This window comes from Engraulis encrasicolus, chromosome 9 (genome assembly GCF_034702125.1).
Source record: "Engraulis encrasicolus isolate BLACKSEA-1 chromosome 9, IST_EnEncr_1.0, whole genome shotgun sequence".
In the NCBI taxonomy this organism is placed as follows: Eukaryota; Metazoa; Chordata; class Actinopteri; order Clupeiformes; family Engraulidae; genus Engraulis; species Engraulis encrasicolus.
The window spans coordinates 55,552,150-55,569,649 of record NC_085865.1 but is presented as its reverse complement, the minus strand read 5'-3'; the positions used below and the strand labels follow the sequence as shown (position 1 = coordinate 55,569,649).

Genomic DNA, 17,500 nt, shown 5'->3' with positions numbered 1-17,500 from the left:
ACTGTAAACAATCTATGACACCAGTACTGAAGAGCAAGGGCCATTGCTCTGTGTACTGTCACCTATGGCAGAAGTGCCCACGAGAAAGAGATGATCATACCCCATGGCATGAGTGCTGACGAGTAAGGCCCATTGCTCCATATACTGTCACACATGGCAGTATTGCCCTGCACATTGCTCCAGGAGATGCCCACGCTACACAACTACACTGGCTGTCTGTGTACCGCAGAACCAAACATTCATATTAAGTTATTTAAAATGATTTCAAGTTATTTAAAGACATTTTAAACACTTTGTGCAGAGCCTATGTTTTAGAATTACTGCCACCAAAACTGGAATGCTCAAGTCTTAATGTTACTGAAGGCTCACATAGCAATGTTGCTATGATGTGGTTGAGTCTTTTCAGAAATGAGTGAACGGGCCCAACGATGGGCCCCTCTGCGCAAACAGGCTACAGTTCTGTTAATGGCATGCATTGCTGTGGAGGATGTTCCCTCATGCTTCACCAATGAGTCCTCTTACATTCCTGCACCAGCTCTTAGATCCACATCTCCAGCTGACAGATTCCACAAGCCTCGCTTCTGCACTGTACATTATGTACTATGTGTGTGAACAGTATTAGAATGTTGGGCAGCAACACAACTGAGAAGGGGATGGTCCAGGAGGTTAGTCCGTGTAAATGTTGTGCCAATGCATTCCCTCTCTATCTACAGTTTAGATACAGACTGATAGAACCCAGACAATAGCTTTGACCAGGTAGTATACACAACCAGACGAATAGACAATAGCAACTCTCAGTGATTATACATAGCCAAGGTGTTGCCTAGGGTTTACTGCTGCCTGTCTGAGAGAGAGAGAGAGAGAGAGAGAGAGAGAGAGAGAGAGAGAGAGAGAGAGAGAGAGAGAGGAGAGAGAGAGAGAGAGAGAGAGAGAGAGAGAGAGAGAGAGAGAGAGAGAGAGATATGGGAGAGACATTCCCGGTAACCTGAAGTAGGGATTCCTCGTAACCTACAGGTTACGGAGAATCCCTATTAGGGATTCCTTGTATCTTTTTAGAGATTGATAGGGATTCCCGTAACCTGAAATAGGGATTCCCGTATCTTTTTAGGGATTCCCGTAACTAGTAGGGATTCCGTAACTACTAGTAGGGATTCCCGTAACCTATGCCCAGGGATATAGTTGTTTCTGGTGTTGCTATTATTATTATGTATAGTGGGGTAAAAAAGTATTTAGTCAGCCACTAATGATCATTCTTCCAAAAGTGAGTTGCTGAGGTCAACACTGTCAAGTTAAGTCGGCTTTATTGACAATTTCTTTACATGCACTGGTCACACAAAGAATTAAAATTACATTTCTTACTTTCCCACGCAAACATAGCCAACTTAACCATACTTTAGGTATAGACATGGACAGTATAAACTTATAGGGTTTTCACACCTGGTCCCTTTCAACCCTTTAAGTGAACTCAGACCTGTGACTCAGCATTTGCTGTGCATATGTGAACGCTTCAAAGTGTACCCAGACCCCTTGGAACTGAATCGTACTGAGACCTTCATTGCTACTTTTTAGTCTGTATGCTGTTGATGGAAGGTGAAAGAGTCATGACTTATGAGCTTGATTTACAAAAGTGTAAAGCCTTACATTACAAATGCCATGTAGTAATATTGTCACGTAACTGATTGATTTGAAAAGACAGCAACATGTAATCAGTCATGTACAGGTATTAAAGTTTCTGAGAGCCTGACTACCCCAAACATCCAGGACAATCTATGCTCATATTTATGGACAGGAGGAGCGCAGCAAAAAGGGGGTGAAGATGAGATGCCAACAGACGCTATGTCCATTCAATGGAGAAGCACATAAAAAGGTTATCAGGGAGGACAAGGAAATTATGGTTGGGAACATCTAAGGTGATCATGTGGTCGTTTCCCAGTTTGACCACAGAGAATACAAAGCGGATTCCGAAAAAGTTGGGACACTTTGTATGTTGTGAATAAAATAAAAATGCTGTCATTTTCAAAACATCCAATATGTTAATAAGGTAGAGCATTATGTAACATATCAGTTGTTAAAGTCAAGCAGAATTATTGTTTTGAGGTAATTATGTTACCCATGCAACAAATCTCAAAAAAGTTGGGACAGGGCCAACACATGTTGTAATAGTTGGACAATTCTAAAAATAACACAAGGAAGAATATTTTAAAAGGAACTATATTGACTGCCAACATGAATGCACAAATAAAATACCATCACAGAGAGACTGTGATAGACAGAAGCGAAGATTTTGAGGGGCTAATTACTTATCTATTACACAGAAAAATTTAATTATCAAAATTGCAGGCATATAAGGCCTATTTCCGTAATATAGAGTTCTGTGTAATCATTGCATGAGTTATGAGATCATGACATACTCATCGTCAATAAGCAAACTATGACACTCCAACAATGACAGCTCTCGAAAAAATGACCATAAACACAACACTTGATTAATGCACATTATGCAGACATTAAACAGTGTTGCATGCGGAAAGCTCATTCTAGATGGACCTAGGAGACATGTGAAACTGTCCTCTGATTACAGAATGGAAAATATTTAATCCTTTTTTAAAATCTAGGAGTCATGCACCCTCCAGGTTATATAGAAAGTGAATACTTCAGCTTGATTTAGTTTTCAGTCTTAAAGAGAGCATATATGATGGTAAATGGGGGCAGAGATGCCTTGGTTATGGTCTTCTTGCTCATGTAGAGCATTAAAATGAATGTTGAATGATAAATACAGACTTTAAACAGCATGCATAGCTACCAAGGCATTATATTTTGGAGCACCGCCTTTAGATATTGCCCCATAACGGTGGCAAATGTCAATCTCTTCTATGTTCCAACAGTGTGGTTCCATCATAAGAGTAAACAGGTCACAAAATTGTTTTCCTGCAGTCAGGATATGCCACATATTAAGCATAACAAAAAGGTAAACAAGTTGAAGAACACACCTATCAGTTGAGCTGCTGAAATCATGTCTCGCACATCAAAAGATTTAATTTTTTAATACAATTATGCCATCAGTCAAAGTATTTAACTGTTCAGTCTCATCCCTTGCGTTGTGTTTAGTCTTATCCAATATAAAAAGCATTTTATTGGCCCTGTCCCAACTTTTTTGGGATTTGTTGCAAGGGTGAAATTTTAAATGACCACATAATTACCTCAAAACAATAATTCTGTTTGACTTTAACAACTGATATGTTGTCTGTATATGATGTTCTACCTTATTAACATATTGAATGTTTTGAAAATGCCACAATTTTGATTTTATTCACAAAATACAAAGTGTCCCAACTTTTTTGGAATCCGCTTTGTACACAGTTGGCAGCTAACTGGAGAGGCCTAGGCCTTTGCCAAGCTCTGGATCTTGTTAACCATGGCTGTAAATTAGGAAATGTAAATGACATTTTTGTATTGGGCATTTCATTGCATTGTATCGCAAAATACATTTTATATAGCTTGTAAAAGTATGATCTCAAAATATTTGAATGGCACGCAAGTCATGTAAATAACCTTTCTTCCCCATTATTATGCTGGGTTTGAAGTGCATCAGATCATCTTGACCATGTCCACATGCATAATACATTGAGTTGCCACCATGTGATTGGCTGATCAGAAATTTGCCTCAATGAACAGTTGTAAAGGTGTTGCTATTACGTAAAGTGGACGGTGAGTGTATACAGTATATCAGTCCCAGATTAAGGAGGATTTTACAGAAGAGATCCCCTCCCCCCTTCTGCTCCAGGGACAGTAACCAATGTAAATACTGTATCTGTAAGTTGCTTTGGACAACAGCATCAACTAAATGTAATGTAAAGTAATAAAATGTATTATTGGTATTCTTGGTACTGTATTGAACTTGAATTAATTAATCTTAAATCCAGGGTTCATACACTTTTTCACCAATTTTTTTCCATGACTTTTCCATGACTTTTCCAAAACCTTTTTCTGAATTTCCAGGACCGAAAAACCAATGACCAATCGCGCGCGGGGGGTGGGGGCGTATTAGGCTATATTACAGGCTATATTACGTAGCCTATATTATAAATATGTAATTACTGTATATATTTATACTATAGACTATGGCATATTATATTATATATTACATACAAATATGTAAACAATAAACATAGTCATACTATAGGTTATCTTTTACTACAAGCTATAAGCAACCATTATACTTCATGTTGTATTACATTAATTCTGCTATAATTCACCAATGTTATATAATTCGCTTGTCTAATATACAGTCAGAAATGAAAATGAATAGGCCTAGGCCAGCCTATAGCAAATTAGGTCGTGAAATCATCATGAAGACACATTTGTATCAACATGCTCTCTATGGAGATGGACAAATGCTCATCCTGCCCAAGTAAGAAATCATAGGCCTGCCTACTACACCTGCCTAAGCACAACAGTCCAAAGTAAGAATGATAATGTTGTCATTTGCTGGAGCAAAAAAAAGAGACTGCACTGTTCGTGGCATAGTTCTAGTCTGACGCCCACTCAATGAGATGCTAGGGTGAGTTTCATTTTGTGTTGCAACGATCTGACCGATTTGAAAACAAAGCCACAGATGACTTTTTCAAACTCTAGTCACGCTGCCGTTTATACCGTATTTCAAAACAGGCGCGTCATGCCGACATTGGTAGTCGTTTGGCTCGCGGTCAGCTGCACATAGACTACTGTACGGATTTCATGTAATCTTTCAGCACACTGGACAAGTTCACTCGCAGGCAGCAGGTGCATTGCTTATCAAAATCTCGGGGCTTACCGAAAGCATAAAGGTTCGCTTGGTGCCCTATCTGGCAAATTAAACCAAGACCAAACTAGGATTGTATTCCTTTTGGCATTAGCTACGTTTCAGTGGAACCGCTAAATATTTTACAACGCGTATAACTGCTAACCTGTTAGTAGTTGAGGAGGTAACCGCCTGCTGTATCTTGCCCTTCAGGTGGCTAACAAGTGCCGCTGCTTCGCCCATATCGGACGGACACATCAAAACTTTCGTCCTCTCCAGCCATTGTTGATCATCTTTTCAGAAAGTTAAGCCGCGCATTGTTGAAGTAACACTTCGCGACATGCTGTAATATCGTACAGAACCACATTTCTTTTCTAGGATTAGAGCTATTATCACCTCTCACCACCACGCACACACTACATCTAGCTCGCGCGTTACGAGGCGGGTTGCCAGGTGTGACTGATTTCTAGCGCCAAAAACGCTTGAAACCCGCCTGGAGCCATTACAACATGCGTTATTTGAAACCCACTCAATTTGGCAACACATGGTTAGGCAGACGCAGCCTGCACTAGACAACATTTCCACGAGAACTCGGACATTTACATTTTATTACGCCGTGGCATTAACTTCATAAAGATAATTGATGAAAGATTTCCATGACTTTTCCAAAACTTTTGACCAAAAACACGTTTTCCATAACTTTTCCAGGCCTGGAAATTTGAACTTTTAAATTCCATAACTTTTCCAGGTTTTTCATGACCGTACGAACCCTGTAAATCAATCAATGAGGTTAATCAACTAACAATTAACGAATGAACAAATAATGTGCATCGCTTGCCCACACCATCTAATAATTAAAGGGAGAATTTTGGGGGGAATATCTTATTGCAGGGGACCTTATTTTACTACACAACAACAATAAACCAGCTGTGTGAACCTAGCGAAATTAGAACGTTCAAACCGGACATGGAAAGGTGCTAGCGAAACCGGCCAAATGTTAGCATTTTCTTCAAAACAAAAGCTCCGAGACAGACGCAGACCAACAGCGGTTTCTACGAACATTAATAAATATTAATATCACGACAGCGTGCGGAACGCCAAACTCGTAATATGTATGCATAATACATATATCTGAACGTCAAACTCGTAACTCTTCTGAATACTAAGCATATACCTCTCGATAATGGCAAATGTGTGTGTTACATTTTATGGGGGTGCCAGCCAGTATGAAACAGTCGATAAAGCTTAGCCTACCACGGCAGTTTCGAAGAAAAAAACAGAATGCTACTTGCCTGACTGTCAAATGCATTTCTGCAGCTTAAATATAATGCCAAAGATGGCCCTAAGTGTCTTTCTTGTTTTTGGCAGCAGTCACAATAATTTACGGCTATTTTTAACAAGGGCCTACTTTACTGAATATTTTAATTACAGCCTTAATACTTAGGCCTACAGAATTGAATACCAAAGCTGAATTTCTTGTAGATATAGACCCTATTAAACTGGGCCTACTTTAGTCCTCACTGAGGACTAAATAGAAAATTATAACAACATGTAACATGTTATGTCATGATGTAGGCATGGAATACATTTTGATTGTGAAAACACTGGTTTTAACATGATTTATGATTTAGAAACCATAGGTGCCCATATGTGACTTGGTCCATACCTTTAAAAGTGAGCATGTTTAGATGAAAACTAACTATGCAGGCCCTTCGCCCTACGCTTAAAATGAGAGCAAATAAACTTAATCTGTTTAAATAGCTAAAATAGCTTATCAAAGTATGCATTGTAATCCTCACACCATAAGCTTTCAAATGATGTATGATTTGGACAAAATTCTTCGCCTTTGGGGTGATGAGGGCCCGATTTGTGCGAACCGGGCCATTCCCCATATGCATACAATGACAGCACGTGTGAGGTTTAAATAGCCAAAATAAGAAAATGGCTTCTTGTATATTCTAATCAAAACATGCATTTTAATCCTCACTATATAAGCTTTAAAATGATATATGATTTACGCAACATCATTCGTCTTTGGGGTAATGAGGGCCCGATTTGTGCGAACCGGCCCATTTCCCATACGCTTAAAATGACAGCACGTGTGATGTTTAAATAGTCAAAATAAGAAAATTACTTCTTGTACATCCTCATCAAAGCATGCATTTTAATTGTCAATGATTGGGGTTATGGGGGCCTTATCTGTGCAAACCGGGTTACTCGGCATACGCTTAAAATGACAGCACGTGTGATGTTTAAATAGTCAAAATAAGAAAATTACTTCTTGTACATCCTTATCAAAGCATGCATTGTACTCCTCACACCATAAGCTTTCAAATAATGTATGATTTAGACAACTTTCTTCGCCTTTGGGGTGATGAGGGCCCGATTTGTGCGAACCGGCCCATTCCCCATAGCTTATACGCTTAAAATGACAGCATGTGTGATGTTTAAATAGTCAAAATAAGAAAATTACTTCTTGTACATCCTCATCAAAGCATGCATTGTACTCCTCACACCATCAGCTTTCAAATAATGTATGATTTAGACAACTTTCTTCGCCTTTGGGGTGATGGGGGCCTGATCTTTGCAAACCGAGTTATTTGGCAAACGCTTAAAATGACAGCACGTGTGATGTTTAAATAGCCAAAATAAGAAAATGACTTCTTGTACATCCTTATCAAAGCATGCATTTTAATCCTCACACCATAAGCTTTCAAATGATATATGATTTACACAACTTCATTCGCCTTTGGGGCAATGGGGGCCCGATTTGTGTGAACCGGGCCATTCCCCATACGCTTAAAATGACAGCACGTGTGATGTTTAAATAGTCAAAATAAGAAAATTACTTCTTGTACATCCTTATCAAAGCATGCATTTTAATCCTCACACCATACGCTTTAAAATGACATATGATTTACACAACATCATTCGCCTTTGGGGCAATGGGGGCCGGATCTGTGGAAACCGGGTTATTCCGTAAACACTTAAAATGACAGCACGTGTGATGTTTAAATAGTCAAAATAAGAAAATTACTTCTTGTACATCCTTATCAAAGCATGAATTCTACTCCTCACACAATAAGCTTTCAAATGATGTATGATTCAGACAACTTTCTTCGCCTTTGGGGTGATACGGGCCTAATCTGTGCAAACCGAGTTATTTGGCAAACGCTTAAAATGACAGCACGTGTGATGTTTAAATAGCCAAAATAAGAAAATGACTTCTTGTAGATCCTTATCAAAGCATGCATTTTAATCCTCACACCATAAGCTTTAAAATGATATATGATTTATACAACTTCATTCGCCTTTGGGGCAATGGGGGCCGGATCTGTGGAAACCGGGTTATTCGGCAAACACTTAAAATGACAGCAGGTGTGATGTTTAACCCTTATGTTGTGTTCGGGTCATTTTTGACCCGTTTTCAAGTTTTAGTGTGAAAAAAACACACTTTCCTTTATTGTCTTGGAATAAGGCTTCATCTAATCCTCAGTCACAATCATTGCAACACAAAAAAAATATGTTTTATCATTTTAGTAAATTTTAAAGGTCCAAAAAAAAAAAAGTTACATCTGTGGTGTTCAGGGTCAAAATTGACCCGGCATAGATTTTTGGCTGTTGTATGCATTTCTGAAAAGCTGTTGGTTGCCCCTTGTGTTTAGTTTGGTGATTTATGGTGAGGAAAATATATTTCTTGCCTGAATTTTTTTTTGCCAGCTTTTTCATATTCCAAATCCAATATGGCCGCCGGACAGTCCCATACACTACAATACGTCATATCTCCTGTTGTGAAAGGAGTACAGATGTATTTCTGGTGTCTACTCATATGTTTTCATGGTCAGGGAATCCATTTCTGCATTATAAAATGAGATTTTTTGCACATTTGTTTGCAAAATACATTTTTGCACATTATTTTTTCCAAAAAACGTATCAAAAACTCATAATGGCACCCAAACATGTAGAACTGGTCTTATACTTTCCATAAAGTTGATGTGGCAATGACATAATGGTCCATGTTCATGGCATAGGGGATTCAGATGAATAGTGTGACTTTTTTCACGTTAATTGATGTGTTCATTTCCAATATCTTTGCATCAGATTGGTGGAATAGCTCTGACTCGGACAGAATTGTTATTTTGTACATTTACCACATTAAATCATATAAATATTGAAAAACACCAAGTCAACATATTTAAACATTGATTTTATGCACTGAAAAACTAATTTAGTTGACATTTGGTCTTTATCCTGCTATAAATCTCTTTGGGTTGGTTTGGACCTCAACACCACAAATGCCACTATTGATGATATTTTTCAATATTAGAGAAAAACCAATAACATAAATTTGGGGGTTGTTGTACTCTCATATCAGCTGTAATACATGGACAACATAATCACTAATTGTATCACTTTAGGAGGTATTAATAGTGAATTAATGCAGATTTTGATATTTTTGGTCATCAAAACGATTTGCATACCGGTAATGTAAGATAAAAGACCTGTAAAGTCAAAAAGATGAATACATAAAGTAATATTTCCATGGATATGAATACATACCAAGTTAGCCATGAGATGAAAAACGATATTTGATGATAACTAGTGTTTTTGGGTATTTTATGGCTGAGTTTTGTTATCACGGGTCAAAAATGACCCGAACACCACAGGTGTATGCAGCTTACGAACACAACACAAGGGTTAAATAGCCAAAATAAGAAAATTACTTCTTGTACATCCTTATCAAAGCATGCATTGTACTCCTCACACCATAAGCTTTCAAATAATGTATGATTTAGACAACTTTCTTCGCCTTTGGGGTGATACGGGCCTAATCTGTGCAAACCGGTTATTCGGCATGCGCTTAAAATGACAGCACGTGTGATGTTTAAATAGCCAAAATAAGAAAATGACTTCTTGTACATCCTTATCAAAGCATGCATTTTAATCCTCACACCATACGCTTTAAAATGACATATGATTTACACAACATCATTCGCCTTTGGGGCAATGGGGGCCGGATCTGTGGAAACCGGGTTATTCCGTAAACACTTAAAATGACAGCAGGTGTGATGTTTAAATAGTCAAAATAAGAAAATTACTTCTTGTACATCCTTATCAAAGCATAAATTCTACTCCTCACACAATAAGCTTTCAAATGATGTATGATTCAGACAACTTTCTTCGCCTTTGGGGTGATACGGGCCTAATCTGTGCAAACCGGGTTATTCGGCATGCGCTTAAAATGACAGCACGTGTGATGTTTAAATAGTCAAAATAAGAAAATTACTTCTTGTACATCCTTATCAAAGCATGCATTGTACTCCTCACACCATAAGCTTTCAAATAATGTATGATTTAGACAACTTTCTTCGCCTTTGTGGTGATGGGGGCCTGATCTTTGCAAACCGAGTTATTTGGCAAACGCTTAAAATGACAGCACGTGTGATGTTTAAATAGCCAAAATAAGAAAATGACTTCTTGTAGATCCTTATCAAAGCATGCATTGTACTCCTCACACAATAAGCTTTCAAATAATGTATGATTTAGACAACTTTCTTCGCCTTTGGTGTGATGGAGGCCTGATCTTTGCAATCCGGGTTATTCGGCATACGCTTAAAATGTCAGCACGTGCAATGTTTAAATAGTCAAAATAAGAAAAATACTTCTTGTAGATCCTTATAAAAGCATGCATGTTAATCCTCACACAGTAAGCTTTAAAATTATGTATGATTTACACAACATTATTCGCCTTTGGGGTGATGAGGGCCCGATTTGTGCGAACCGGCCCATTCCCCATACGCTTAAAATGACAGCACGTGTGATGTTTAAATAGTCAAAATAAGAAAATTACTTATTGTACATCCTTATCAAAGCATAACGCTACCGCACTTGTAAAGTTTATTTCAGCACCACCTACCCATGTTTGCCATACTGACTCTGAGGACGACGTACAAATGTCAAAAGGTAGTCTTGGTACTTGCTATAGAGCATAAATTACTTTCCACATCTGAAGATGTTCAGGTTAATTCCTTCACTAATTAGACTCTCCATCTCTTCACCCTGTGCATGCAGTGCATCAAACCTGCTGCAGAATGCACTTAGCAAACGCTACTTGTTAAAGAGTTCCCAGTACAGCAGTGAGGAGGGGGACAGTCACCTCCTCACAAGCTGGTTGACCACTGAAATGGAATTTCTTTGAGAAATTACACTGAGGGCCCCATAACATCCATCCTCTCTTCGAATTACATACTTGCTAACTAGTGCTCGAACAATAATTTAAAGTTCATTCGACAAAATTGACTTCCAAACATTTTTGCATCTTGTCTCCATTTGTTTTGCTATCAAATAGGGATTCCTCGTAACCTCTAGGAAAAGTCAAATGAGAAAAGGTCAATTGAGAAAAAATGTGTCTCTGTATCGTCTTTATACATACCAATCCATCATATCATTGCCAGTCACAACATGATTTTGCAATGTTTTTTAGTCCAACTGTTCTGGTTTAATAGATAGAAACCCTAGCTGAGGTTACAGGAATCCCTATTTTTTAGGAAAATAATTATTGAAACCTAATATATCAAATACAATCACTAATTGTATGCACATACAAATAAAAGTGAGGTCATCTTTCAACTGTCTACTAAAAAAAGAAACTATAAACTCTGCTTTAAGTATGCCTTTTTGCATTGATAACAGTAAGTTACGAGGAATCCCTATTTACACTTTTTTGTAATTACAACAGGCAAAAGACATAATATGTCCATATGTCTCACATATATCTCATCTTTGATATTCATGCTATGTCTATGAAATGTTTTTCCTCGCATAACTTGCATTGAAAAGAAGTTTTAAGGGCAAATTTGAAAAAGTCAAAACGAGGATTCCCGTAACCTGACCACCAACACATGAAAAATTAATATCTCCAAATCTAACCACTGAAAAATGATGAAATTCATTTTCCTAAACCATAATGGCCCTAGAATAATACATGTAAAAAATTGGACTTCTGTGATGAAAGCAAAACAAGTTTTGTCCATGATATTTTTTTGCTCAGACTAACACAGTAGGCGATCTTGGACTCATGAACCCTCACCCGACTTTTTCTTCCAAATTTGTCAATTTTTTAGATTTTTAGAGAGAATTCAAGGAGAACAGATGTTAAATGTTTTATTCTGACGTTAGCTTTCCAAAGCTCCTGAAAGTGTGGTATTCTCTCTTACCAGCGAGGCTGCAAGCAATAGGGATTCCTCGTAACTTGGGCATTCTCTAAATGCTCCTCACTTCTCTGCCATGTGTTTTTTGCCATGTAAAATCAAATAATCTGAATGGGCATGGAGTGCAGTTGCCATGGGTTAGAGTGAAATTGCATTTTTTGAATGAGAATGGGCATAATGTCACTAAAATGACTTAGGTTACGAGGAATCCCTTTCTCTCCCATATAGAGAGAGAGAGAGAGAGAGAGAGAGAGATGTAATGCCGCCAGGGTGGTCTTTGGTTTCCCATCGCCAGGAGAGAAACAGCTGGTTTTACTCCAAGACAGACACCACCTTATCAGGAGATGTACACACACAAGCACGCACACACGCACACGCACACGTACACGTACACGCACACGTACACACACACACACACGTACACACACACGTACACACACACACACACACACACGTACACACACACACACACACACACACACACACACACACACACACACACACACACACACACACACACACACACACACACACACACACACACACACACACACACACACACACACACCAAAAAAGGCTGGGCCTCTCTCTTAAAGTGTGTTTAATGAGAGTATGATGAATGAGGTACTGTAGTGTGTGTTTGATGGTGAATGGAACATCATGTTTTGGTTTTGGCGCATTTTGCACATCAGCTGCTGTAGCCTGAACATCTTATCTACAGCATTGAAAGACTAAAAGATAAACTGCTGCTGTTAAGTCACTCAGTGGTGTGCATTGCAACATCGTGTTTTTTCCGCCTACACTAGTCGCAACAATGACAGCCAGATAAACCACAGACAATTATTCCTACATTACACGCTGTGTGTTTGACTGTGTTTTTATGTAACGTTTGCAGTTGGAGTCTGATTATTGGCAACAGGGAGCGACACGAGCGGACCACAACAGACAAAGACAGCACAGATAATCATAAGTAGCAATGGCCTAATGGATAGGGAGCTGGTCGAGGCACCAGAGGGTTGCAGGTCCGAGTCCCACCCTGTAAAGTAGGAAGTGCATGGTTGGCTGCTGTGACATTGCGTAAGGCATCTAACTCCAGATACAGAGACTGTACCCTGCAGGGTTGCAGGTTCAAATCCCACCCTGATCACCCATCAACCCCACATTAGTCCAGGGACTGTAACCAATACCATGTACCTAAATCATTGTAAGTGGGTTTGGATAACAACAGAAGGTATGTGTAATGTAATAGACTACATCAGTGAATGGCAAGTTTCTCATTCCTAAGCTCAGTATTGTCCGTTCTTTTTCATCCTCAGGAAATGCTGAAAAAACGTTTGAAAAACTAAAGTAAAGTGGATTTTGAAACTTTTTTTGGACAAAAAAAAATGAATTAAATATTCATGAAGTGCTGTCTGTCTTCCCAGACAATGGCTTTCTCCTTTTCCAAGTCAATTAAGACACCTGGAACAAAAACAGTCTTCCAAAAATGACAAACACAAAAAAGCTTTAAGAATAACCATAACTGAAGAAAAATAACTGAAATGTCACTCTCACTGTGAGAAATACTAGAAATCGTCATCGTCATCGTCATGATGTCCTGGTGCGTGTGTGGCGTGCGTGCGTGCAACTTACTGTGCCATTAGATGAGGATGAGCAGTCATCATCGTCGGGAGCGTAGAGCACCACGTCCTTGATGAAGACGGAGATGGCCTTGAAGACGAAGGACATGAAGAGATGCATGTGGATGTAATTACGGGTACAGTGCAGCTTCCTGAAGAGGTGGGATAAAAAAGAGGAGAGGAGAAGAAGACAGAAAAGTGAGAAGAGAAGAGAAGAGGAGAGGAGAGGAGAGGAGAGGAGAGGAGAGGAGAGGAGAGGAGAGGAGAGGAGAGGAGAGCAGAGGAGAGGATAGAAGAAGAGAAGAGCGAAGTTTGAGAAAGACAGAACCGGAGAAAAGGAGAAATGGGAAGAAAGATGAATAGAGAAGAAGGCATCTTAGATTTGTCTCATCAGGCAATATCCAGCGCTGTATACACACACGCACGCACGCACGCACACACACACACACACCACACAAACACACACACACACACACACACACACACACACACACACAGAGACACACACTGCATAATAAGTTGCCTCTCGTATACGCTCATCACGTTCACACCTCCTCATTGATGAGCAAATCCACGAACAATTACAGAGCAAATTACAGAACAAATTGCTTAACAAATTACAGAACAAATTAGAGATCAAATTGCATTGTGCAGTTTGGAGTTCAGATGAGTGCATCTGAGTGACATGCAGGGATTTGAGGATTTCCAAAAAGCTATAGCCTGCCTGTTGGAGGGATTTTCACAAATGAGAGAGCCACTCAAACAGGTCCTGTACAATACGGAGAAATGTGCTGGTGGAATACCACTTAGATATGACATTACATAACATTTGGCAGACGCTTTTATCGAAAGTGACTTCGATGACGTAATCAGAGAGAGAGAGAGAGAGAGAGAGTTTATTAATCCCCAAGGTGAAATTGAATGCCACCTGACCATCCACACAACACATAACAGAAAGACGAAACAAATACATAAGAGTGTACCCGGGTCTGGGCCCGCTCAGGCATCAATGCAGTATAGTCACGAAAGAGAAGAGTCTTTACTAGCTTCTTGAAGGATAAATTCTGTACTTTACTTTCTTCTTCCAGATAAGTTCTGTAGTGTTAAGACAGACCTTCAGTACTGGTGTAATGTAACAAGTTCTGTGCAATGCAGAGAGACACACTGAAATGTCACTGAGGAAGATCTGAAGGGCTTAGGAAGGATGGTTTATTTGTGTTTATTTGTAGCTGTGAGGGATTAAATTACATTACATTTAGAAGATGCTTTTGACCAAAGTGACTTACAAGGAGGACACTCAAGCAAGTACAGAGTGTGGGTCAGTGCAGAGTACAGCAGTATCCAAGTAAATAGAACAGATAGAGAGCAGAAAATATAAATAGTGGAAGACCTATTAAGTGTAGTGCAAATTAGTACCCATGATTAGAGATAAAGTATAGTTAGTTATGTTATGCAGGGAAGCTCATATCGGAACAGATGAGTCTTCACTAGCGTCTGGAAGGTTAAGAGGGATGACCCTACTCTTATAGCATTTTGTAGCTTATCCCACCATTAAGGGGCAGTGACAGATAACCGTTTGGACTGGGATCACCTTGTGTGAGTAGTGGGCAAGGCTAAACGGTTGGTATATTGGAGGAACACAACACTCTAGAAGGAACATATGGTTTTAGCATATCCTTCAAGTAAGCCGGAGCAGAACCTGCTGTGGCTTTGTAGGCAAGGGTCAGGGCCTTTTGTGCAATTCAAGTGGACACTGGTAACACACGCAGGTTGACAAAAAGTAGCGTGACGTGCCCTTTTGGGTTGGGTGAACACCAGACGTGTCACCACATTCTGGACCATTTGTAAGGATCTTATTGCATAAGCTAGAAGACCAATCACAAGGGAGTTACAATAATAAAGGTGAGAGATGACCATGGCCTGTACCAGAAGCTGAGTGGCATATTGGCTCAGGTACGGTCTGACCTTTTCTACTGTAGTGGCATGACTGGGCAACCAAGGCTATGTGGTCACAGAACCATTGATGGTCATCAATAATGTCACCCAGGTTTCTTGCAAACTTATTTGGGATGACAGTGGCTGAGCCCATATTGTGGGCCTATATTGAGCTTGATTTCGTGGCAGCATGAATCTTTAGCTGGGATCACCAGGAGTCCAGTTTTAGGGAGGTTTAGCTAAAGGTGATATTCCTTCATCCGTGTGGATGATTCGGAGTGGCAAGTGGAGATGCACTTAGAGACAATGCAGTCCTCTGTCTCAAATGACAGAAATAGCTGTGTGTCATCAGCATAGCAGTGGTCTGAGAAGCTGTGGGAGCGGACATGGCCCAGTGAGGTGGTGTGCATGGAAAATAGGAGATGCTCCAGCACTGACCCTTGAGGCATCCCTGTGGAGAGGCAATGAGTTGAGGACAACAGTCCTTGCCATGACACATTAAACGAACGCCCAGAGAGGTAGCCTAAGATTTGAGCTAGGAATAGACTGTGCCTGTAATGCCCATTGAGAGAATAGTAAGCAGTATGTTATGGTTATGGTGCGTGTGTGTGTGTGTGTGTGTGTGTGTGTGTGTGTGTGTGTGTGTGTGTGAGTGTGTGTGTGTGTGTGTGTGTGTGTGTGTGTGTGTGTGTGTGTGTGTGTGTGTGTGTGTGTGTGTGTGTGTGTGTGTGTGTGTGTGTGTGCGTGCGTGCGTGCGTGCGTGCGTGTGTGCGTGCGTGTGTGTGTGTGTGTGTGATGTCATTGAGGTCAGATGCCTCAGATGGCTAAGGCAGAAATGGAGTAGCCTATACTGCGTTAAGGCTATCTCTGTGTGTGTAATATAAATCAGTGTGTGTGTGTGTGTGTGTGTGTGTGTGTGTGTGTGTGTGTGTGTGTGTGTGGTGTGTGTGTGTGTGTGTGTGTGTGTGTGTGTGTGTGTGTGTGCGCGCCTGTGTGAAAGAGAGGGGGAACGAGACTGTGTGTGTGTGTGTGTGTGTGTGTGTGTGTGTGTGTGTGTGTGTGTGTGTGTGTGTGTGTGTTGTGTGTGTGTGTGTGTGTGTTTGTGTGTGTGTGTGTGTGTGTGTGTGTGTGTGTGTGTGTGTGTGTGTGTGTGTGTGTGTGTGTGTGTGTGTGTGTGTGTGTGTGTGTGTGTGTGTGTGTGTGTGTGTGTGTGTAGGTTAAATGGATCCCATTATGTTGTGAGAGCCATGGTTGCTGTCCACTACTGACTACTGTCCACTTAGCCTTTGACACCCTGGCAGCCAAGGATGGATTTCTACACGTGCCTACCGGGACCAAGCCCAGGGCCCAAGAGTCAAGGGGGCCCTGAAGGCCAAGCCTTTATGTATTTCCTTTTTCATATTGAAAACTTTAAACAACTCTATTTTCAAATTTTCTTGAGACCCCAACAACATAATGCCTGAAACCCTGAATATTTTTTATAGACTAGCAACATCCATGGAAGGGGGCCTTTTCTTGTTTTCTGCCCCAGGGACCCATGGAGTCATAATCTGTCCCTGCTGGTAGCCCACAGCCACAGCCAGTCTATTAGGATAGCTAGCGTTAGACACTGACAGGCACGCCAGCGAAGACACAGGATAATCATCTTGGTTAACAATAGACACGGGGCACATTCTATGTAACACACACACCCACGCACACAGACATGCACACACATGCACACCCACACGCACACGCACATGCACACGTCTACACTCACGCACACGCACACACACACACACTGTCTGGCTAAACACACATTTGGACTCTTCACTATGGCATGCACATGAGGAACACACAGAATTGCTGCTTCATACAGACAAAGACAACAGTTCTAAAGTGTCTCTAGTTGTAAACACATTGTTGGTGCAAACGCTGAAAGAAGGAATGAAAGGGAAAAAAACACACACTCTAAT

At 40.2% G+C, this 17,500-nt stretch overlaps 1 protein-coding gene across 1 annotated transcript in view; it reads right to left on the bottom strand.

Moving 5' to 3' along the window:
- The window catches only part of LOC134456041 (vasoactive intestinal polypeptide receptor-like), a 169,783-nt gene that overhangs the window by 29,838 nt on the left and 122,445 nt on the right, over positions 1-17,500 (bottom strand). The window contains exon 6 of the mRNA XM_063207467.1: positions 13,624-13,762. Coding sequence (XP_063063537.1) covers positions 13,624-13,762 — 139 coding nt within the window. The remainder of the gene's footprint in view (positions 1-13,623; positions 13,763-17,500) is intronic.